Source organism: Rhinolophus sinicus, linkage group LG02 (genome assembly GCF_036562045.2).
Source record: "Rhinolophus sinicus isolate RSC01 linkage group LG02, ASM3656204v1, whole genome shotgun sequence".
Taxonomy (NCBI): Eukaryota; Metazoa; Chordata; class Mammalia; order Chiroptera; family Rhinolophidae; genus Rhinolophus; species Rhinolophus sinicus.
The window spans coordinates 191,178,578-191,199,849 of record NC_133752.1 but is presented as its reverse complement, the minus strand read 5'-3'; the positions used below and the strand labels follow the sequence as shown (position 1 = coordinate 191,199,849).

At 53.2% G+C, this 21,272-nt stretch overlaps 2 protein-coding genes and 1 long non-coding RNA gene across 9 annotated transcripts; 1 reads left to right on the top strand and 2 right to left on the bottom strand.

The window, feature by feature from the left end:
• Nucleotides 1–3,892: 3,892 nt before the first annotated feature.
• On the bottom strand, nt 3,893–11,926 carry MPST (mercaptopyruvate sulfurtransferase). 2 transcript variants are annotated; one of them, XM_019719651.2, is made up of 3 exons: nt 11,794–11,926; nt 7,669–8,293; nt 3,893–4,493 (listed from the first exon to the last, which is right to left on the bottom strand). In XM_019719651.2, exons 2-3 carry the CDS (start codon nt 8,261–8,263, stop codon nt 4,195–4,197), a joined length of 894 nt encoding a protein of 297 aa, XP_019575210.1. In that variant the 5' UTR covers nt 8,264–8,293; nt 11,794–11,926; the 3' UTR covers nt 3,893–4,194. The 2 variants fall into 2 exon arrangements, with proteins under 2 accessions (XP_019575210.1, XP_019575209.1); XM_019719650.2 differs by having other exon boundaries at nt 11,696–11,808.
• On the top strand, nt 11,876–19,402 carry TST (thiosulfate sulfurtransferase). 6 transcript variants are annotated; one of them, XM_019719652.2, is made up of 3 exons: nt 11,876–12,013; nt 12,839–13,454; nt 18,950–19,402. In XM_019719652.2, exons 1-3 carry the CDS (start codon nt 11,987–11,989, stop codon nt 19,246–19,248), a joined length of 942 nt encoding a protein of 313 aa, XP_019575211.2. In that variant the 5' UTR covers nt 11,876–11,986; the 3' UTR covers nt 19,249–19,402. The 6 variants fall into 6 exon arrangements, with proteins under 6 accessions (XP_019575211.2, XP_019575215.1, XP_019575214.1 ...); XM_019719656.2 differs by having other exon boundaries at nt 12,010–12,167; XM_019719655.2 differs by lacking the exon at nt 11,876–12,013 and adding an exon at nt 12,014–12,254.
• Nucleotides 12,691–14,440, bottom strand: LOC141570169 (uncharacterized). Its single transcript, XR_012494118.1, has 2 exons — nt 14,338–14,440; nt 12,691–13,581 (listed from the first exon to the last, which is right to left on the bottom strand). It is a non-coding gene; the product is annotated as an uncharacterized LOC141570169 (long non-coding RNA).
• Nucleotides 19,403–21,272: the final 1,870 nt, after the last annotated feature.

The following is a 21,272-nucleotide window of genomic DNA, read 5'->3' as shown; positions in this document are numbered from 1 at the left end:
GTGAACTCCCATATGTATGTATGTATACGTATATGTATGTATGTTTGTATTAGGTTGGTGCAAAAGTCATTGTGGGTTTTGTGGCAATTATTTTAATCTTTTAAACTGCAATGACTTGCACCAACCGTATGTACACACACACACACACACACACACACATATGAAATGTCAAACTTGGCTTTTCTCTGGCTGATTTCTTTTTTCAGTTTAATTTGCAGGCCCCCAAGCACGAACCTGAGAGGACAAGATTATTTTTCTTGACACCATCTTAAGCATTTTAAGTGTATAGTTCAGTGGCATTAAGTACCTTCACACTGTTGTGATACCATCACCCCTGTCCCTTTTCATCTTGAAAAACTGAAACCTGTATCCGTTACATAATAATTTCTGACTCCCCCCTTCCTGGCTCCTGTATCCTTTCGACACGTCCCCATCACTCCTGGAGCACTTCCTTAGTTTCTGGCACAAAAAAGATCCAGGCTCACATTATATTTTCCCTGCCCAGCAGCTCCAGTTCCTTTTGATGGATAATGGTATGTAGAAGCAAGATCTGAACAGTAGGGCATTTCATTGCACTAGGGGACATTGCTTCTAGGTCCTCTCAGGAAATAGAGCTCGAGCTAAGAGACATGCACGGCTGCATGTGTGTACACACACACACACACACACACACACACACACACACAGTATTTATTTCTATATCTATCTTAGAAATCCTGAGCTCACATTGGTACCTCCCATTCCAACCCAGCACCACAAATTTCTTTCTCGCTTTCTCCCTTTCCATCTTTGTTTTTCCTCTCTCCAATAGGGAGAATGTCGGTTTCCTATCTGCAATATATTTTAAGTCCTAGTTTTGTCATTAGCAACGCAGAACACTGAAAAACAAACTAATAACAAGAGTTCAGTATTTATTTCCAGGGCTTTTGTTGTTTTATTTTGTCTTTTGACTGAGGCTATATAGTCAAAATAGCCCAAATTTCATGTACAAGAGTTACTTGGGTAGGTGGGAGAAGTTACCCATTAGTTAGTTCTCCCCTGTTCAGTGTGGTTATGTACTGGAAAGACACATCAGTTGGGGCCATTTAGTTCAGGGGCAAACAGCCTCTTAAGGTATCACTGTGTAAAAAGGTGGTGAAACAAACCCATTGAGATTTCAGGTACCATGTTCCATCCCCTAATAGGTTAATATGTTAAAAATTTGGGTGCTTAAAATTTTCAAGCTTCAGTTAACCTGAAAATTTCATTTCCTCCCAAATGACTCATTCACCATGAGTTAAGATAATAGAGCGCCGTTCTGCTTACATAGTTGGGGTTATTCCAGTAGGAGTGACACTTTACTTATGTTGTTTTGAGCTTTACCTTATGTGACATCACACCCACCCTGTGTATGGCAGAGCTGAGTTTGCTCCCTTTTTCAGAGGAGATAATTGAGGCCCCAACTGGAAGTCTGGACGGCAGACCTTCTGGGGCCTGGTGTAGATTTGATCCCATGGTGTGTGGGGTGGGGGCTTCCTCTGGGCCGTGTTCCCTCGAGGGAATGATCCAGGGAATGGCCACCTTCCGGTGCAGCTGGTTAAAGTTGGGAAACTTCCAACTGTCCCTGACACAGATGGGGTGCTCAGCAAATATTTGCCGAGTGGACAAAACTTTCATCATCCTCGTGTCTGGTGTTGCAAGTTCCTGCCTGGAACACAAGGGGTAGGTGGGGTGGGTGGGTGAGTGGGACGGGCTCTGGTAGAGGCTGGGCCCCTGTAGTGAGTGGTTAATTATTCTGGGAATTCAGGTTTGCAGAAGGCAAAGCGGAGCTCAGGGCGGCCCTGGCTTATTCCCAGCCAGCTCCTGCAAAGTTAAACCCAAGTTCTGAGAATCCTAGAAAGGCAGGAACCTAACCAAACCCCCTTGCTTAAATGCCACAGCTCCAGGTGTCTCCTCATGGTTATCTTCCACATTGCATGTGTTTCCAAATCCTGAGTTACATTCCATTCTCCCCTTGATCCTTGAATTTGGAAAACCACTGCAGGTGAGACCCATTGGAGAGGCTCCTACCCTGAGAATTCTAATTCATTAGGCTCTTTTCTTGAACTAGCTGTGTGCCCTTAAGCAAATCACTCAACCTCTCTGAGCTTGTTTTTCTCATTTGTGAAATGTAGATCATTTCATACTACTACCTTCTCTCTGGAAATAGGACCCGATGGGTCTGTTTTTCCTCCCTGGTTGGGGAGCTTTTCCAGGTGCAGGAACACAATTTTCATATTTGTTGCTCTCTCTCCCCCAGTGTTGGAAGTACAGGAGGCACTCAACAGGCTAAATAAATAAAATCCTTTAAAAAATAACAGTAACACTTGACATTTACTCCATGCCGGGCACCAAGCTAAACAGTTTCTATGGATTCTCATTTAATCCCCATATTGCTCAAGGAAGGTACAATTATTCCCATTTTAAAGATGAAGAAACCGAGGCGCAGAGAGGCTCAGCAGTGCAGCCTTGCATGGGGTAGCTGAGACAGAAACCAGATCAGAACCTTACATATCCTCTCCTTGAAGAGGCAAGGGCATTCCTGGGAGAGACCAGCATGAAAGGAAAGTTTCTCAGCTGCTAAACTTAGTCTCCAAGGGAAGGGCTTCCTCCACATTGGGACCCCTGTCTACACAGTTCCTGATGGCTCTGGTCAACTGTGTTATTTGCTCCTGCAGCAGTGGCTCTCAACTGGGGTGATTTTTGCCCTGCAGGGGAAATGTGGTCACATCTGGAGATGTTTTTGGTTGTCACAACTGAGCAGGTCCACTGGCATCTAGTGGGCAGTGGCCAGGAATGCTGCTAAACATCCCACAGTGCTCAGGACAGTCCCAGAACCAGGGTTATCTGGGCCAAATGTGCTGAGGTTGAGAAACCCTGAGCTAAAAAGATGGGATCTTGGTTGGTCCTTGTCTGAAATGCCTTCTTCCGAAGTACGTATTATTCCCCTTTTGCAGACGAGGAGGCTGAGGCTCAGCGAGATGGGGACTTACTTTAGAGCTCTTATTCAGAAAGCCGGGATTCTGTCCTGTTGGCTCCCGCCACCCCTGTGGACTTGGGAGACGACTCAGCATCATCAGAGGAAATGTGGTGCGGTTATAGGTGAAAAAAGAGTAAATTCAGAGCCAGGAAATCTGGGTCTGGTCCTGGCTCTCGTAAATCCATCGAGTGACCTTGGGAAAGTCACTGTACTGTTCCTGGTTTTTTTTTCCTTCTAGGATCCCCCAGATACTGGCTGACACTGGCCCTTTGCTACTGAGAGGGGCCTTTAAGATGTGGAGGGGTGACCCAAGAATGTGGGGCCTTCTCACATACTTCTGTCCACCTCTACACAGAGGACAAAGCCAGAGGGAGGAGAAGAGAGCCCCTACCCTCAGGAAGCCTGGGGGAAGAGGTTCTCATTGAGCAGAAAAGATGGACCCCCTGGGTCTGCCCACCCCCTGGCAGTTCCAGAGTCCAGCCTCCAAATGTGGACTCCTAGAGTCTAAAATTAGATTGTCCTCCAATTTGGCTAAACTTAGCCCTTTTCCAGTACATCCTGATGGGCTGGGAGAGGCCTCGTCAGACTCCTATTAAGTTTTGAACCCTTTTCTGTCTGGAAATGAGATGTACAGCTTACCCACTGCGGACCTTGGATGAGACTCCAGACATAGCATGGCAAGATTCACCTTAAATAGCTTGGAAGCCAGAAGGGAAACCACCAGCATCACAGGGTGGAAGACGGTTTGCTGGGGGCATTCTGGTTACAGGACTGAAAGGGCTCTGGGGCCCAGCACTGCTCAGAGGCAGGGACAGGATCCCCAAGACCCTCCGGAGCTCCCTTTGCTGGGCATGCCGGAAACACTGGCTCCTTAGGAAACCGAGGCAGCCCCAGTTAGAAGCATTTAGCACTTGGCTGTTTTATTTTCTCAACAGTAAAACAGAAGGGAGGTGGGGCCCAGCTCAGCATCATGTGGGCAGCTCCCCTTCCCCCTGTGCCCACCCCCACCTTCTCTCCTGCCTCCACTGGGAGCCCATGAGTCAACGGAACTCCTGGCCTCTGGGATGTTGTCCTATGTGCCACCTCAGTTGGAGGAAGAAACGCTCTCCTGGTCAAAGCAGCATCAGAACAAACAGGCGAGGCACAGATGGTGGCCAGGCGTTGGCTGAGCTTCCTGTGTCATGTCCTGCTCAGCTTCAGCGGGTCTTCCCCCGGCCCTCGGAGATGACTTCCTCAGGCTGGGCACGCATGTACCACTCCACCCAGGCACCGTCATAGATGGCCACGTCGGGCTTCCCGCAGAGGTAGGCCCCCAGTGCCACATGGCAGGCTGTGACGCCGGAGCCACACGTAGCCACAAGTGGCTGGGATAAGTCCACTTTCTTGTCCTGGAACAGGCGGCGGATCTCCTCGGGACTCTTCTCCATGCCCTCCTCCGTCAGGAAGTCCATGAAGGGGATATTCACAGTGCCAGGGATGTGGCCAGGTTCGATGCCTGCAGCAGGAGAGGAGAGAACAAATACAAGGGCCATATGAATGGCCGCTGTGGTACTGACAGCCTCTCACGCAGCCATGGAGCCACTCCCCTGATAAACACCATCTCATGTGGTCCTCACAACTGGCAACCCACGCACGATTCACAGGCGGTCCCATTTTACAGACGGAGGAGCTGAAGTTTAGTACACCCAAGGTCGTGCATCTAGCAAATTGTTGGCTGGAATGTGAACCCCAAGACTCAGAGCCCACCAGAGCACACTCTGCCCCCGGTTTCCTGATGACAGACTATGTGCCCTGGAGCGACAAAGGTAAATAAGACCTGGGGACGGGCCTTGCATTCAAGGAGTTTGGATCTGGCAGGGCAGACTGACAATAACTGAATAATGACAAGTATGATGGGTGTTTCCAAAAGGCCCTACTGTGTGGCGCACAGCATAGATGATAATAGCTGGCATGATTAAGTGCCAACTTTGTACCTGGCACTGTTCTGAGCTCTGCATTTTCTTCTTTAATCTTCCTCAAAACTCCACAGGACAGAAATTACTACCCTCCCTTTTGCACAAATGAGGAGACAGACTAACTTGCCCAAGTTAGTAGGGGTAGAGAGACCCCAGGACCTCACTGCCTAGGTGGGGAGAGGTCAGGAAAGCTTCTCTGACAGGGCCCTGAAAGGTGAGTAGGATTTGGCCGGGTAGAGGGGTCTGGGCCATGGAGGCTGGGAGCATCCCTGGCAGAGGGGCTCCTAGAGGACACCGAATAAATAGCATGGTGTTTAGAGGGATTAAAGGTCATCGTGACAAAAGCGTACGTACGCAGTGGGGAGGCCAAGGCCCAAGGGGAAACCCAGGAGGATGGGCACACGTTAGCGGCCCTGGACAAGACTCAGAGCTCTGACATGACAAGGGGAAATCAGGCTTCCGTTTTCCAAAGAACCTGGGCAAGGCTGGAGAACCACTCATTAAGAGGGTCATCCCTTTACCTACATCTCCACAAACTTCCCCAGGGCTCCCAACACCTGTTTCATTTTCACCACTGTTTATTTTGTTTTCACCACCCCCCTGTTAGGCAGGTGTTACTAATATTCCTATTTTCACTATGAGGACTGAAATGTGGCCACAAAATACACCCTCACAGGCAACGACTCAAATCTCAGCCATTGGGACGCTAGGGTGACTTCTGCCTCAGTTTCCCCCCACAGTAGGGTGACACTCTTATGGGACTTTGTGTATAGACAGCACTCCGAGGCCATGGTGAGGTGGGACTGCATCACACAATTCCCACTTAACAGTCACAGAAACTGGGCTGTCAGAGACACTATGTAGCGACCATCCCAGAGCAAGGGAGCAGAGCAAGCTCTCAACCCAGGTTGGTTACTGTACAGCAGGGCTGTCCCTGTGCCTTGAACCCCACTGAGCAAAACAGGTTTCCTGTCCCTGCCAGAGCGATGTGGCAAATTTACAGGTGCACTTGGCCAGGCCTCAGGCTGTGGAGTGGGAATGATGAGAACAGTGACATTCTGCACTGGTTTAGATGCAGCCTTTACATGTACGTAGATCAGCTCGGTCCACCTTGACAACGGGCCTGCTAGGTGTAGCTCCTATCTCACATTGCACGACGAGCAAAGCACCTCTGTAAAGAGCTATAACCACAGAAGGACATGTTAATTATGTCACTTCCCATTTCTTGAGTGTATCCTGTGTGTGTCAACACGGAACTGAGTGCTTTGCACACTTGCTGCCATTTGCCACTTGCCCCTCACCACATCCTTTGAGTTCTATGTTCTGTTCCCACTTTGCACAAGCAGAAGCTCCAGTTCAGAGATTAGATGACCTGCCAGGTGTCACACAGCCAGCGCGACCTGGGGCAGGGCTCTGAACCCAGGTCTGGCTCCAGCTTGCCCTGTGTTGCTCCACTCTCTGTCCCCACCCCTCTACTCCCCAGGGCTACGCTAAAGGACCCAATAGGCTTAAGGTGGCATCCTTATTAGGCTGAACTGCATGAAATTGCCACCTAGGTAGGTTAAAAAGTGGATATCAGCAATTTCACATGGTTTGACCTAATGTCAACATTGTTCTGCAGGGTTCCATGTGTCAGGGACCTTCTGCGTTTACCAAACCTCTTTGAGGCATCAACTCTGTGCCAGCTACTGGGTTAGCTTCAGAAGGCACTGTAAGCCAGGGTGTCTTTGCTCTCAGGCCATTCAAAACAGTGCCAGGACAAGGGGAGTCCTAGCAGCTCTGCTACCACAGAAAAGCTCCAAACCAGATTCGGGGGCATGGAAGTGCCATTCAGGGAGAGCTTCCTAGAGGAAGTGGCAAGTTCCTTATAGCCTCCCTGAAGCAGGCACAAAAGAAATGGCTGGGGAATTTCTGGCTGCTCACTGACATTAAATGTACAGGCTCCGGAGTTCAACTCTTGTCTGCGCTGCTTCCTGACATCTAGGGCAAGGTTGCCATTCTAAGGCTCCATTTCCTCATCTTTATGGTGATGGCAGCCACCTTGAGGGATCATTAAAAAGCTCACATCAAGTGGCCACTGACTCACCTGCTTTGTGGGGACCACTCAATGCCGCATACAGGGCTACCCTGTAGGCCCCTTGCCTGGGGGATCCAGCCCCAGGCAGAAGGCCCTGTCCCAACCCAGGCCAGCAACCACCCTTCAGTTTCTGCCCCACTCTGGGGAAGCAACCTCTATGTAGTGCCCCCTCTCTCCTACCCTCTGCCAGCTCTGGAGGGACTTCCCTTCACTCGGCGGCCTCAGTGTCCTCTCCCAGACTCCATTACCCTCAGGGATGGCGTAGACCTGATCAGGCCTCACCTCTCTGGGGCTTCTCCCAAACTGGGCCTGCCTACCACCCCTCCTATTCTGCAGTGACTCTTACACCCAGAGTATTGGGGTGAGGCTGCTTGGGTTCTCAAACTTATGCAGGAAACGCTGGGTTCCCGACAAATGTAGGTTAGTCACTGCCCCAAGCACAGGTACTGGTTGCCCCCAATTAGGAATAAAGCCAGTGGGGCTCAGAGAGTGAGGCGACTAGAAACCAAATCTCCAACCCCGACCCCAGACAGTGTCCCTTAAAGGCAAGGGCAGTGCCCAGAGTGCTCCTGACCCCGAGCCCGGAGGAGGGGAGGGCAGTGGGGGCTCCTCCCAGTCCCTTTGCCCTGCGCAGTTACCATCTCGAGGCTCAGGCTCCGTGCCCCGGAACCGGCCGGCGGCCCGGGCGTCCACCACTTGGAAGCGCCGGGATTCGAGGTTCTCCTTGATGTCCTCATACGTCTTGACGAAGGCGGGGTCCAGCGCAGCGCGGAACTCGGTGGGTACCACGCGGCTCTTTTCCGAGCTCAGCGGGAGGCCCTGGCGCAGCCAGTTGCGGAGGCCGCCTTCGAGCAGCGACACCGCGCGGTGGCCGAAGGCGCGGAACATCCACCAGACTCGTGGCGCCGAGTAGAGGCCCTGATCGCTCGCGTCGTAGACTACGACATGAGTGGCGGCGCCCACGCCCAGGTGGCCCACGTACTCGGCGAAGTGCGCCGCGCTGGGCAGCATGTGGTCGTAGGGCGACGTGCGGTCGCTGCACTGGTCGATGTCGAAGAAGGCGGCGCCCGGGATGTGGCGCTCGTCGAACTCGCGACGCCCGTCGCGGCCCAACTTGGGCAGGTACCAGGAGGCATCAAGCAGCTGTAGTGGCTGCCCTGCGCGCGGAGCCCGCAGCGCCTCGGCCACCCAACTCGCCGACACCAGCGCGCGGAAGAGCTGCTGCGGGGCCATGGCGGCGGCGGCGGTACTGGGGCTGCAGTCCTGTAGGACAAGGGAGTATGTCAGGAGGGAATCAAGGAAGAGGCTGGCCGGGGGCGGGAAACGCGCGCACCGAGGCTGGGACTGCGACAGGGGAAGGGGCAGGGGCAGGGCCGGGGGGGAGGTGGAGCCAGGTAGGGCAGAGTCCAGAGAACGCAGAAAAGCGGCGGTGAACCCAGGTGCAGACTTCGGTCACCCGGGACTCCCTTCCCCTTCCCTCCCCCACCAGAACATACGCCCAGCACAGAGTGACCAAATGACCATGACCCCTGGAGAGGGCCAGGCGGGCCCTTCACCAGGGCTTACTGTTGATGGGGCACAGGTAGGAAGAGGGCTGGAGCAGGGTTAGGCCCTGCAGGGGCAAAAGACCTAGCCTCTTCCTAAGATGCACCCAGCTTCACTTGCAAACCAAGGATGGTCCCTGGTGAAACTCACTCATTCATCATTTACATAAGCAGCCTAATAGGAAGAGTAGCTGGAATCTCCCCGGTCCTTGCTGTGCACCATTTAAACCTCATGATACCTTAGAACAGGCAGGCTCTCCAGTATTTGTTGAGTGAGTGCCCTCAAGAGGTTGGGTATTGTTCTCACTGTTTTGGACTGGGCCACGGAGCCTCATGGACGTGCACTAACTTGACAAGGGTCAACAGCTGAGAAGTGGTAGCCCCAGGCTGCACACTAGACAGCCTGACTCCACAATCCAGACTTCTCATTGACATGCACTGTGCAGGCTCTGGGAATCCGGCAGTCAGATTTTGCCACCTGAGTCTGACCTTTCTCTCTGGACCTTCTTGTGGCAGCAGCAACAGTGACTTAGTGCCTCACTCTCTCTTCCCTCCACTGCTCTGTGGGCCAGCTGCTGAGGGTGTACCAGCCCACTGTGACATGTCAGCCCATAACCTTCCAGGGCTGAAACGCTCCCAATATGCTGAGCCCCTGTGCAAGCAGCCCCTGGTCTATTAGGTGGCTTTGTGCAGGTTGGAGAAGGGCGCCCCTTCTGCCAGGCAAAGGCAGAGTCCCCATCAGGGCACATGACAGGAGTGTGAGCGGCAGGTCAGTCCCCCAAACCTCCTCAGCTGTGTATCCCCAGTGCAGGGCACAACCATTACATCCACGCCAGCCACGGAGGGGAAGGGGTAGGTAGAGAACAAGCATTTGGGGGAGGGCCCTGTGGGCCAGGCCACAAGCTAAGTATCACAGCCTTCAGTAGTGGGTCACAGAGGTGGTCAGGGGAAGCCTCTGTATATGAAGCCAGATTTGAACTCCTGAGGCTGGACGTCCTCCCCAGCTCCAGGTCAGTGATGACCAGGGACTAAGGAGTCCTGCGCTACCTTGTGCCAGCCCCCTTCCACCCTCTCATGTGTGGCTGGTGTTTAGGAAGCACTTTGTTCACACGGTTAGGCCCTGTGCTGGATACTGAGAAACTCTTGACTTTGCCAGGCCCTAGACAAAAACAGGCCACAGGCCTGCTTGAGAAACAGTGTAATTGAGCAAAGTCTGGAGTTCAGTGTGAGCAGAGGGGGCCACTGGCTCAGATGGGGGTGGGAGCAGAAGGGGTGGGAAGTCTTCCTAGAGCAGAGGGAAATCCAAACTGATTTGACTTTTTCAGGGGCCCTGGAAACCACAGTTTGACCTTCGGGATGTGGAGGCTGCCAGGGCGGCTTTGGCTAAGGGGCAATGTCAGTATCTGGTATCTGGGTTACACCAGAGCTAGCTAATGAGGGAATGCATGCAGCTGGCCCCTTCGTGAAGAACCTATTTGTGAATCACAATAGCCCCTGCCCTCTACCATTCTTGGGGCTCCCTCACTCCATTTAGAGTGAAACAACCATGGTTTGGGAGTCAGACCCCGCCCCCCACCCCAGTGCAAATCCCACTCTGCACCTTAACAAGTTACCTGAGGGTGGGCATGTTAGGCTCCCTGACCCGTTTCCATTTCATATAATGGAGCTTCCAAGCCTCACCTCTTTTAGAGAATATTAAATGAATGTAGAATGCCATCATGATGCACTGTATATGGCTAGTTTTAATAATCATTAAAAGCAGCTTGATAAAAATCCCATTATTTCTTCAAAGTTACACTCATAGATGGTCTTTGAACCAACATCAGCATATCTAGAATCTAAGAATTTCAATTTGGGTGGGACTTCAGAGGTCTGAGGTCATTCTGCTCCTCCCTCCCTCCTGGATTGGCAGTTCTCACAAAGGGCTGGGAGGTTGAGGAGGGCCGAGGACTGAAGGGCGGGGCCTAGGACTGAAGGGCGGGGCCTAGATCCCTGTGTACTTGGCGGGCCTGGACCAGTGTAGCTGGGGTTGCTCTGGGAGTGAAGGGCTCCAGGACAGACAGGCACCCCCCAGGCCCATCTCAGGAAAGTACATACTGCACTAGGAGAAGTGTGAGCCCTAAGATGCTATCTGGGGTGGGGTGGGCCCTGGAAGAGCAGGGCTCCAGTCAGACTGAGCATTCCTCAAGGACTTCCCCCAGCTCCATCCTTCCTGGCACCCTCTCTGTGTCCCCACTGCAAAGCACAAAGCTCAGAGGATTCCATGGGTAAATGCTTATCAAAGTATGAATTCTTGCAACTTTGTGCGAGAATATAATTATTTTATAATAAATCGAAGTTTTAAAGGGGGATGAGAAAAGCGTTCCAGGCATGTTTAGTAATAGCATATGCAAAAGCTGAGTAGGGCAGCGCTATCCCACCAGCTTGCAGGAACCAGTTAGTCTTTTAAGAATTATGCCAACTGGTTGTTAAACACCGCCGTTGTTAAAAATTAAATGACATAAACTAACAAATTAAAAACAAGGGCAATTATTTTTAAAAGTATGAGGCTTCTGGAGGAGATTGGCAAGGTAAACAAAGGCAGCCGGGGCCACGTGGGCTTCAGATCTAACACAGCCTGGCCTCAACAACACCCGGCCTCTCTCTCTCTGGTCTTTATATAAATTTCTGGCCTGCTCAGCAGGATTGTTGTGGGAACTACGTAACATCCGCAGGAGCAAGTGCTTCCCCAAGCAGGCCCTGACAAATGTTAGTTTCATTTCACTCCAGCAAGTTCTTTGCCAGTTTCTCCTCCCGGCACCTCGGGGTCAGTCGGCCTCTTCCTGGCTTCTCTGTCAGGCTTTATTAGTCCTCCTCTCTCCCTTCCACTGTCTTTAGTGGCACCAGGCGGCCCCCCCCAGGCCCCACCTACGGCTCCCCAACCGCCACTCACCCCGACCCCACCCTGCAGGGCGCCCCATGCTGTTGCAGGCAGCCATCCTTAGGGCGAATTCCAGAGTGCTCCTTTCCTCCCAGATTGCAGCCCCCTCCTCCGCTCAGGCCCTGCGGGGGAGCCCAGCGCCGCGCACCCCAACTATTGGCCTCCCCCAAAAGAAATCAAGCACGACGCCGCAGCAGTTACCCTGGTCTTGGGTTCCCGGCTTCCGGCCTCGGCCATGGCCCCCGCCACAAGGTGCCCCCTCCCCGCGCCCGCAGCTGTCCCCTCCTCCCGCCACCAACCTGCGGACAGCCAAAGGGAGGAGACTCGGGCACAGCCCACCGCCACGGCCACTCGGAGCCGCGGCTGCCCGCGCCTTCCACTGGCGGAGCCTGGGGGCCTCTTGCGCCGCCAAGTCCCGCCCCACGCTGCGCTCGTGCCGCCAGGTGTCCCCAGCGGGTCCTCGAGGGTTTGAGAGGAGCTGCGCGCCGGGTGATGACCGGGGGCTGCCGCGGCTGGGCGGTAGGCAGTGAGGGGCAAGACCCGCGGTGCGTGGTCCCCCCGCGGCCGGCAGCGCGATGGTTCAGACCGACCAGGGTGTTGCGGGCTCCGGGTTTAAACCGCCAAGTTCTCCAGCGGGCAGGGGCGGGCGCCACCTGGGCGGCGGCGAGGGCGAGTAAGTGTGGCCGGGTGGGGGCGGCGGCCAGCGCCCGGGCCGCTCGGGACTTGGGCCGCCCGCCGGTTGGGCCATCTGCGACTCAGGGTAGGGTCCCCGCGGCGAGGGCGAGCGCGATGCCCTGAAAAGCCCTGATCCAGCTGGGGCAGAGGGTACCGAGCTGGGGCTGGACTCGGTCATCCGGGGGACTGGCGAGCCCCGGCTGCCGAGAAACCACAGGAGGGTTTGCTAGACAAGAAGAGCGGGCCAGGGCGTGTGCAGGGCCCCAGCGAACCCTCCCCCACGCACTCACTCCCCTGCCCTCCCAGGAAAGGGGACTCTAAGCCCAAGATGCCATCTCCCCTTTCCTGGGTATATTTTCTCTGCTATTTTCTAACAGGATCTAGAGGGCGAGTTTTGCAACTTCTAGAGCCAACTCCCCCCTGGAGTCCTCAGAAGATCTTGCGGCTCAGAAGCTTTCGTGCGTGGGAGCCAGGAGGTGGGCGGGGCGGAGCAGGCTTTTCTTAGGGAATCTGCAGACCTACCCCACTGCACGCCCCAGCCGGTCTGGTTTGCTATAGACACGCCAATCCGAGGTGTTCGGTGGGGAAAAAGCTCCTCCTCCCCAGGCCCCATCGCGCCGCACACTCGTTCCTCATGCTTGGCTTTTTCCCGGTTCCTATCCGCGCCAGGTGACGCTTAGAGTTGAAACCATGGTTCATCAGGTGCTCTACCGGGCGTTGGTCTCCACTAAGTGGCTGGCGGAGTCTGTCCGAGCTGGAAAGCTAGGGCCTGGCCTGCGGGTACTGGACGCCTCCTGGTACTCACCGGGCACCCGGGATGCCCGCAAGGAGTATCTAGAGCGCCATGTGCCAGGAGCCTCCTTCTTTGATATAGAGGAGTGCAAGGATAAGTCGTCACCCTACGAAATGATGTTGCCCAGCGAGGCGGTCTTCGCAGACTACGTGGGCTGCCTGGGCATCAGCAACGACACGCACGTGGTGGTGTACGATGGGGACCAACTGGGCAGCTTCTACGCGCCGCGAGTCTGGTGGATGTTCCGTGTGTTTGGCCACCGCACAGTGTCCGTGCTCAATGGCGGCTTCCGGAACTGGCTGAAGGAGGGCCACCCGGTGACATCTGAGCCCTCGCGCCCAGACCCGGCAGTCTTCAAAGCCACACTTGACCGCTCCCTACTCAAAACCTACGAGCAAGTGCTGGAGAACCTCCAATCGAAGAGGTTCCAGCTGGTGGATTCAAGGTCCCAAGGGCGGTACCTGGGTACGGAGCCGGAGCCAGACGCCGTAGGTAGGTGTCCCAGTGGGTGGATGGTCCCTGGGGAGTAATGCCCACTGGAAGGATGGGGAGTAAGGATGTATGGATCTTCTTCAGGTTTTGCCCTCAGTTGCCCCGTATGTAGGCCTCAGTCTTCCATCTGGAAAATGAGAGGATAGAGCCAAACCTAAAGGCTCTGACGTGTGAGGACCTCCATGTGTCTTCCCATAGCTACGTGCTATGTAATAGGCAACCTAGCCTCCATATGGGATGGCATCAACACAGGTGACTGGTGACGTGTCCACCCCACACCCAGACACTAGCTTCCCCACATGCCCAAAGGTATGTTCATGAGCCCACACATGCATAACTGTACAAAAGCCTCTCAAGGACACAGCTTCTCAGGGCCTCTGTTCACCAGCAACCTTTATGGACATTAACAGTGCCCTTCCCCCAGCACCCCTCTCCCTCCAGCTCTCCCAGGCCTCCTGACCTTTCCAAACAGCTGCAGCCTGTCTGCAGAGCTATAACAGCAGCTACCACTGCACGCTAAGCACTTGACATTGCATGTTCTCATCCAACAAGGCTTAATATCCCCATTTTAGAGGGGAGGAAACTGAGCTGCCAGGATATTAAGTTACTAGCTCAGTTAAGTGGCAGGGTCAGGATTTGAACTCAGCACTGCCTAGTATCAAACCAGTGCTCCAAACCCGCATGCACTGCCTTTTTGCCCACCCCCACCTTGCAGGGCCAGGAGAGAGCCACCTCTACTAGGTATTAGCAGGGAGATGGCGTGTGAGTCCTTCTCCTGTGGATGACGGGGTGGCCTGGAGGATTCCATGCTTCTGGGGGTGGGGGTAGTCTCAGGAGAGGAAATGCTGAGTTCTAGAACCTCCTAACAGACCAGAGGTCTCACCATTACTCCTGCTGGGCACCCTCCATCCCTTGCCTGGATACCTCTGGTGGCCGGGACCTCACTGCTTGGGGCCCCTTGTGGACCAGGCTGTCCTGAGGCCTCATCATCAGTGGCTGGCATCTCCTGGGCAGTGGCTCTGTCCTTAGTCAGAGCACCTCTGTAGAACCTAACTCTTGTGCAACATTTTGCCTAACTTGTTGAAAAATATTTCTTTCTTTCTTTCTGTGTCTCTGGAGAGAAAACTCTGTGAAAGCTGTTTTTTTCCTTTCACAGAGACCTGTCAGCTGGAGGTCCTGACAGGTCATCTCATCGAACAGAAGGGAGATTGAGGTACACAGAGGAAGGGGTGGGTCAAGGCCACAGGGCTAGATAGAGCCAGGAAAACGCAGTGAGTGCTCTGCCCTCCCCATCATGGTTTTTTCCAGGCCCCGTGTTTTCCTTGTCCAGCTTGCTCTCCGAAGGTCTGGAGTTGAAGATTCGAGTTTGTTTGGCACCTTCCAGAGATTCCTGACACAGAACTCCCACAGCCCCCTCTTGGCCTTGGTTCAAGACGCCTTTTCTCCTTGGGACCTAAGCCACCACTGGGGGAGGAACATGGAGTTGTTCCCTTCACTGTTTTCCAGCTTTGTCCCGATGCAACGTGAGAATAAGTGAAGGGAAAGTTTCCAGATGCCAGACCTAGTCTCCTCACTCCCATTTTAGAGATGAGGACACTGAGGCTCAGAGAGGGGAAAGGGCCTGCTGCTGGCAATACTTCTGGGGGCCCTGCATTCTCAAATCCCTGCTCCTTTCTGTGACCCTACTTCCTCCTCCTCCAGATCCCATCTGGAGCCCAGCGAGCTTGATCCTGGTGAAGGTCGGCCCTTTGTGGTGGGACTTCAATCCAATTGCTCCCTTATAAAATGAGAAGAATCATGTCAGCCCTACCCATCTGGGGGTGTATTCATTTAAATGCAGCGTTACCTGGATGGGTATTTAGAGAAGGGTGAGGAACTATGCAAAGGTCAGGGCCATCAAGGAAGGCTGGAGGACGTGGCACTTCCCTCCCTCAGTTTCTGAGAGGCTTTTTGAAGGCCTCACGTACAAGACATTTTGGAGACACAAAGGCCCATGAGTCTCTGCTGAGTTCATGGTCGTCAGCTTGGGGTGGGATCAGGGAGGCCGCCGGTGGGCTCTGCAGTCCAGATGTAAAGCCCAGGGAATTGTGGGTGGCAGGCCCTGGACTCCCTAGAAGGAGTGACACCCCCCCTCCCCCACTGGGGGAAGCTGGAAGCAGGGCCTTAGGAACCTGACAGCCACTTCCTGCGGACCTTAGGCAAGCAACTTCCCCTCTGGCCTCAGTTTTGTGCTCCCCGTACCTTTGGTCCTGTGTGTAAATGGGCACAAGGTGAGTCAGGCACCTGAGTTTATATCCTTGGGTGGCACCTAGGTGTGGCTTTTCCCTTCACCTCTGAACCTTTCTCCTTAATGAAAACACTGCTCACCTTATAGGAGCTTGGGGGAAGGGAGACAACAGAGGTGGGAATTGATCCAGCTTTTTAGTGTCTTTATCAACCTTATTATTCTCTTTTCCTCTCCCCTGGTGGGGTTGGGGGTTGGGGTGGGTAAGCGAGGGTGAAGAAGGAGGCCATTGGCTCTTAATAAGCACTTTTATTTGTAAATGTCTACTCTTGACATATTCTTCCTGACAGCTACAGCAGCCCTGCACAGGGAGGCAGGCGGAATTGGTCTCACTTTGGAGGTGGGGAAAGGGAGCAGAGACTTCTTTAACGAGGCAGAGTGGCCAAGACTTGACCTCAGTCGGCAGGCATCAAAGTGGGGCTGTTTCCTTACACTGTGTGTAAGCAAACATGGGGACAGGGAGGATAGGTCCCAGCTCTGTGGTGTTAGGGTGGCCCCTCTGCCTGTGTCTCCCTCACAGTGCTGGGGGCTGGGGCTGGGGGGTAGGAGGAGGCTGGAGGGTGCTGAGCTGCCTCCCAGTGGGCAGGGTTGGAGGCTACCCACTGGGGCTGCCTGCACTGCATTCCTTAGTGTCTTTAGGAAGAAAGCAAGAAAGAGCCAAACAGGTTTTCCTGGCCTTGAAAACCCACACTTATCAGTCCTCTCACCAACTTGACTGGTGTCTTCTTGGCCAAAGCTGGAACACAGAGTCCCAGACCTCTGAGCAGTTGAGGAATATGAGAGGTCGTCCCATCCATCCCCCTGCCTCAGCCCCCTGTTCCAGGAAGGTTCAGAGTGGTTAAAGAATACAGGCTCTGGGGTTGGGCAGACCTGACTTCACTTCTCAACATGTATGCTGTGTGTCCTGGAGCAAGTTACCTCACCTGTGAGCCTGGGCTCCCCAGAAGTGCCGGGAGGATAATCTCCCCTGCTTTGTGAGGGTTAAGGAAGATAAAGCTCTGGAGATAACTCACTGTCTGGGGGCCTAATACCAGAGGTTATGAGCATGGTGGCATGCGTACAGGGGGGAGGGAAAGCCGAGCGTGCAGCTGGAGCTGTACTTTGGAGAAGAGCAGCAGGAGCTTCTGCCCCCAGCCTTTCCTCCACTTGGCTGTTCTTCGGGGATCTCAGTGTCAGGTTCATCCTGCCATCCCCACACACAGGCAGTCAGTTCCTGCTCATTTAAATTCCTCCGACAGGCCCTGAGCCCTCACTGGCTGGCAGAGCTATAAAGCAGCACCCCACCTCTCAAGGCTGGCCTAGTGTGGGAGGCCAGGGTCTGCAGAACACCCCCTGACTTCACTCCTAAGAGGTGCCTTTTATATAATCAGAAGAAAACAATGAAGCCGTTTCATGGGGTGGAGGGAGAAAAACAGCATTCAGAACCCAACAAATGCTTCTGCTTTTAAATGCACTAAATCCAGCCCACTGCAGGGATCTTGAACATTTTAAAGCTGGGTTTCTTGGCAAAGAACAACAACCTTGAAGCCAACAGATGACTTGTTCCTCATTGGAAGGGTCAGCACACCATCCGACCTCAGATTAAAGTTTCCAGACAAAAAGGTGACACCTCCACAGGAAGAAATCGCTATAATTTTATAAGTTGGGGAATCTATTCAATTAAAGGAACTCTTAACTCATGCCAGCGGATTTCGGAATCCTCTTTGACCTTGGGTGAGGGGAATGTGATGTTGCTGGCATGATTGCACACCTACTGTGTGCCCAGGGTCATTAGGGGCTTTTAACTACAGTAGCTAACTTCCCCACAAGCCTGTGAGGTGGGTGGGGTTATCTCCTCGTGTCACTAGGTGCAGGGCCTGGTTGGCTGCACACTGCCCCAGTGTATGCCCTGGTCACTGCGGTCACATCCCCTCTCTGTGCTGTCCACCGTGGTCCTCCCCTGCCCCACAGTCCAGGTTTAATGGGGCAGTGGGGAATTTTGGAGGAAGGGAAGCCCAAAGTGATACCCAAACCTATCTTGGGCCCCATTCCTAGTGCCCAGTCTGCCAGGGTGTGGGGTGCTTGAGGAATAAAGGAATGACCTAGGCATGCTGGGTGCTAGATCAGGTCTTGGCCCTGCGGGCGACAGGAGCTCTGGCTGTGGCCCAGTCCATTTTGCCCAACTTGTTGGCTTTTCTGAAGTCAGAATTGGCAGAGGGGATGCACTGGGTACAGTTTTGGAATGAACCCCAAAGCCAGCCTAGACCCCCATTCTGCATCCATCCAAGCCTCTCAGGGTTGCTTGGAGGGGCCTGAAGAGACGGACCACACTGCCTCCAGTCTCACCTACCTCCAGGGGTGCATGGGAAGTGGTGGGAGTGACAGCACCTGAGGGGTGGGCCAGCCTCAGCAGTCAGTGCCTTACTCCTGACAACAGCCTGGCACCTGTGACTACTCTCTTTCCCATTTACTAATGGGGCAACAGGCTCAGAGATGTGATGTGACTTGCTTAAGGTCACCTGTTGGTAAGTGGCAGAGCTGGGATTTGAACTTATGTCAACACCAAATCATATGGTGTTTCCACAGCTGTGTGATTAGCAGAAAACCCGGTGACTCTGTGTAATCCTGGGTCTGCCTTTACCTCCCTCTGTGGCCTTAGGGGGGGCATTTCATTTTGCAAACCTCGGTGTGTTCATCTGTAAAATAGACTGACCTATTAATGAATTATGTGGTTATCTGTTTAACATCTATCTTCCATCTAGACCATACTCTCCCAGACAGCCAGGGCCGTGTTTTCAGTAGTTGGCACAGCACGTAGCAATCACATTAATCGTCTCATTTGCTGTCTGAACAATCCTATGAGATGGGTCTGCACCACTCAGCCCACTTTACAGGAGAGAAAACTGAGGTTCAGAGAAATGAAGCAATTTGACCAAGGTAAAGGTTAGTAAATGGTAGAGCTGAAACTCATATCCCCATTTTCTCTAGCAGGTATGATTTTGGACATTCCTACTTCAAGGCATGTTTTGGGGGAGGGGACATTTTGTCTTAAGTCATGAGCATTGACTGTAGGTATGTCCAGGAATAAATCAAGATCTGAGAAGAGCAAAGATGTTATTTTTGTTTGCGAAATCCCCTATCCTTACAGCCATGGCTGGTTGCGGCCTCCAGGCCCCACTTACCGCGCTCTCCACCCCATGCCTTCCTAACCCTGTCCTTCCCTTTGTCCCAGGACTGGATCCGGGCCATATCCGAGGCTCGGCCAACATGCCATTCATGGACTTCCTGACAGAGGACGGCTTGGAGAAGAGCCCAGAGATGCTCCGTGCCATGTTCGAGGACAAGAAGGTAGACCTCGCAAAGCCCATCATCGCCACATGCCGGAAGGGTGTCACCGCCTGCCACATTGCCCTGGCGGCCTACCTCTGCGGCAAGCCTGATGTGGCCATCTATGATGGCTCCTGGTCCGAGTGGTTCCACCGGGCCCCCCCGGAGACCCGTGTGTCCCAGTGGAATGACAGGAAGGCCTGAGCAGGGGGCCTCTCCTCCACTCGCCCATTTAGTGGCCGCATGACCTACAGCTGGCTCCCCCTGCTTCAGCAAAGGAGAGCGACAAGTTTTAGAATTGCTGTGTAAAGCGCTCGTTTCCCCCAACAACACTGGAATAAACGTGGCCTTTTCTGACTCTCTGTGTCTGCCCATTCTTGGCGCCCACACTTTCATCTCCTTCAGATTCCTGAGAACCCCCCAAGAACAGACTCCGTAGCACTGGCCAGGTGGCGAAGCCAGTCACACTGAGGACACCACTTTGTTATTTAGTTTTGTCAAAGGAAGCCACCCATTGTCCCATGTCAGGTGGAGCATGCTGGGACCACCTGGAAGGGGTACCAGGAAACCAGAGAGATGTGAAAGCATAGCTAGCCAGGCATCCACCCTTCACTGTAGGCCCAGCTCTCTGGGTGGGGGAAAGAGGATTGGGGGCCGCTGCTCTTCCAAATGAGTGTTCAAAGAGCTGTCACACAACACAGGCCCTGGGGCATCAGTAGAGGGACATCAGAAGCAAGCTGACGGGGTGTAGTGCCACTTAGGTGACCTTCCTGGCTCAGAAAAAGACCCTCTGGGGAGTGATGGGGGAGGGGATGGAGAAGTAGTTTCAATCCCTGGGCGACGGTCTTAGAGCTCTGGCAGTGTGAACCAGAAGCTGCAGTAGAAAAAAGTCACCTAAGGGACTGGACCCATATGGCTGTTTTCCAGTTTTCCAGAAACAGGCTCTCTAAACCCTCCTTTGGGGCAATAGGATGATTCCAGACCTCACCTACTGGGGGTTCCCTGCTCCCTGCTGTCCAGTTTTTAAAGAAGTTCTACTGAGGGTAAAATGCTATCAAATAGCATCGCATGCTACAGAGAAACCGTTTGTGAAATGATTCGTGAAAGGAAGAGTCAATTGATGCAACAAATGTCATTGTCTCATTAAGAAGTTGCCACAGCCACGCAACCTCCAGCAACCACCACCCTGGTCAGTCAGCAGCCATCAACAGCGAGGCAAGACCCTCCACCAGCAAAAAGATTGACTCAGATGATGGTTAGTATTCTTTTTTTGTTTTTAGTACTAACGTATTTTTAAATTAAGATGTGTGCATTGTTGTGTTTTTTTTTAAGACATAATGCTATCGTGAAATTAATAGAGAACAGTATAGTGGAAGCATAACTGGGAAACCAGAAACTTCATGTGACTTGCTTTATTGTGATGACCACTATTGCAGTGGCCTGGGACCGAACCTGCAGTATCCCCAAAGTTTGCCTCTACTGTTATGTGCCAATAGGTAATTAACACAGGGGACAAGAGCAAAAACAGGAGACCAGTGAAGACTCAAGTGTTTTAACCCAGGCAAGAGGTGGTGGTGGTTTGGGTTGGGGGCCAGGGGGAGATGTGGAGATGGTCAAGGGGTCCGAGTCTGGTGTACTTTGAAGGACTTGCTGATGGATCACTTATGGGGTTAGCTTAGAGTTAGAGGGGACAGCTCTCTGTGCCAGGCAATGTTCTAGACATTCACAAAAATGCCTTCATTCAGTCCTCACGCTTACCCTTGGAGGTGGGTTATACTGTTTCACATAGGAAAGTTCAGCTAAAGGACTTGGCCTGCATCGCTCTTCTAGTAAGTGGCAGGCCCAGACTCTGAGGACCCCACATTTAACCACAATGCTCTCTACCTCCTGAGGAGATCCTGAAAAGCTGGGCATGCAGGACGCATTCCCTATATCCCACCCCTGCTGAGCAACAGCCAAAAAACGACTGAGCTGCTGCTGGCACCAACTACAGATGTCACTTAAGTTTATTTAATCTTCTGTAGTCCTTATGTTTCAAGAGGAGGAGAGTAGACCCTCACTGTCCCACCTCTGCTCTAATTTTACTCCTTGGTCAACCGATCCATTGACCTCCAGCTCAGATAGCTCCAGGTGAATCTTTCCCTCCCTTCCCCACTCCCTTTGACCTATATGCTCACAAACACATCCATGCTTTTAATATTTGAGTCCTTTCTAAACTGTCGAACTCC

Bases quoted from the DNA above. Each gene is read 5' to 3' on its own strand.
- MPST (XM_019719650.2), bottom strand. From the start codon at position 11,731: ATGGCCGAGGCCGGAAGCCGGGAACCCAAGACCAGG. The intron at 8,294-11,695 runs GTAACTGCTGCG...CTTGTCCTACAG, and splicing joins GCCGGGAACCCAAGACCAGG to GACTGCAGCCCCAGTACCGC. The intron at 4,494-7,668 runs GTAACTGCGCAG...CTCCTGCTGCAG, and splicing joins GGAGCCTGAGCCTCGAGATG to GCATCGAACCTGGCCACATC.
- TST (XM_019719652.2), top strand. From the start codon at position 11,987: ATGACCGGGGGCTGCCGCGGCTGGGCG. The intron at 12,014-12,838 runs GTAGGCAGTGAG...TATCCGCGCCAG, and splicing joins GGGGCTGCCGCGGCTGGGCG to GTGACGCTTAGAGTTGAAAC. The intron at 13,455-18,949 runs GTAGGTGTCCCA...CCTTTGTCCCAG, and splicing joins GCCGGAGCCAGACGCCGTAG to GACTGGATCCGGGCCATATC.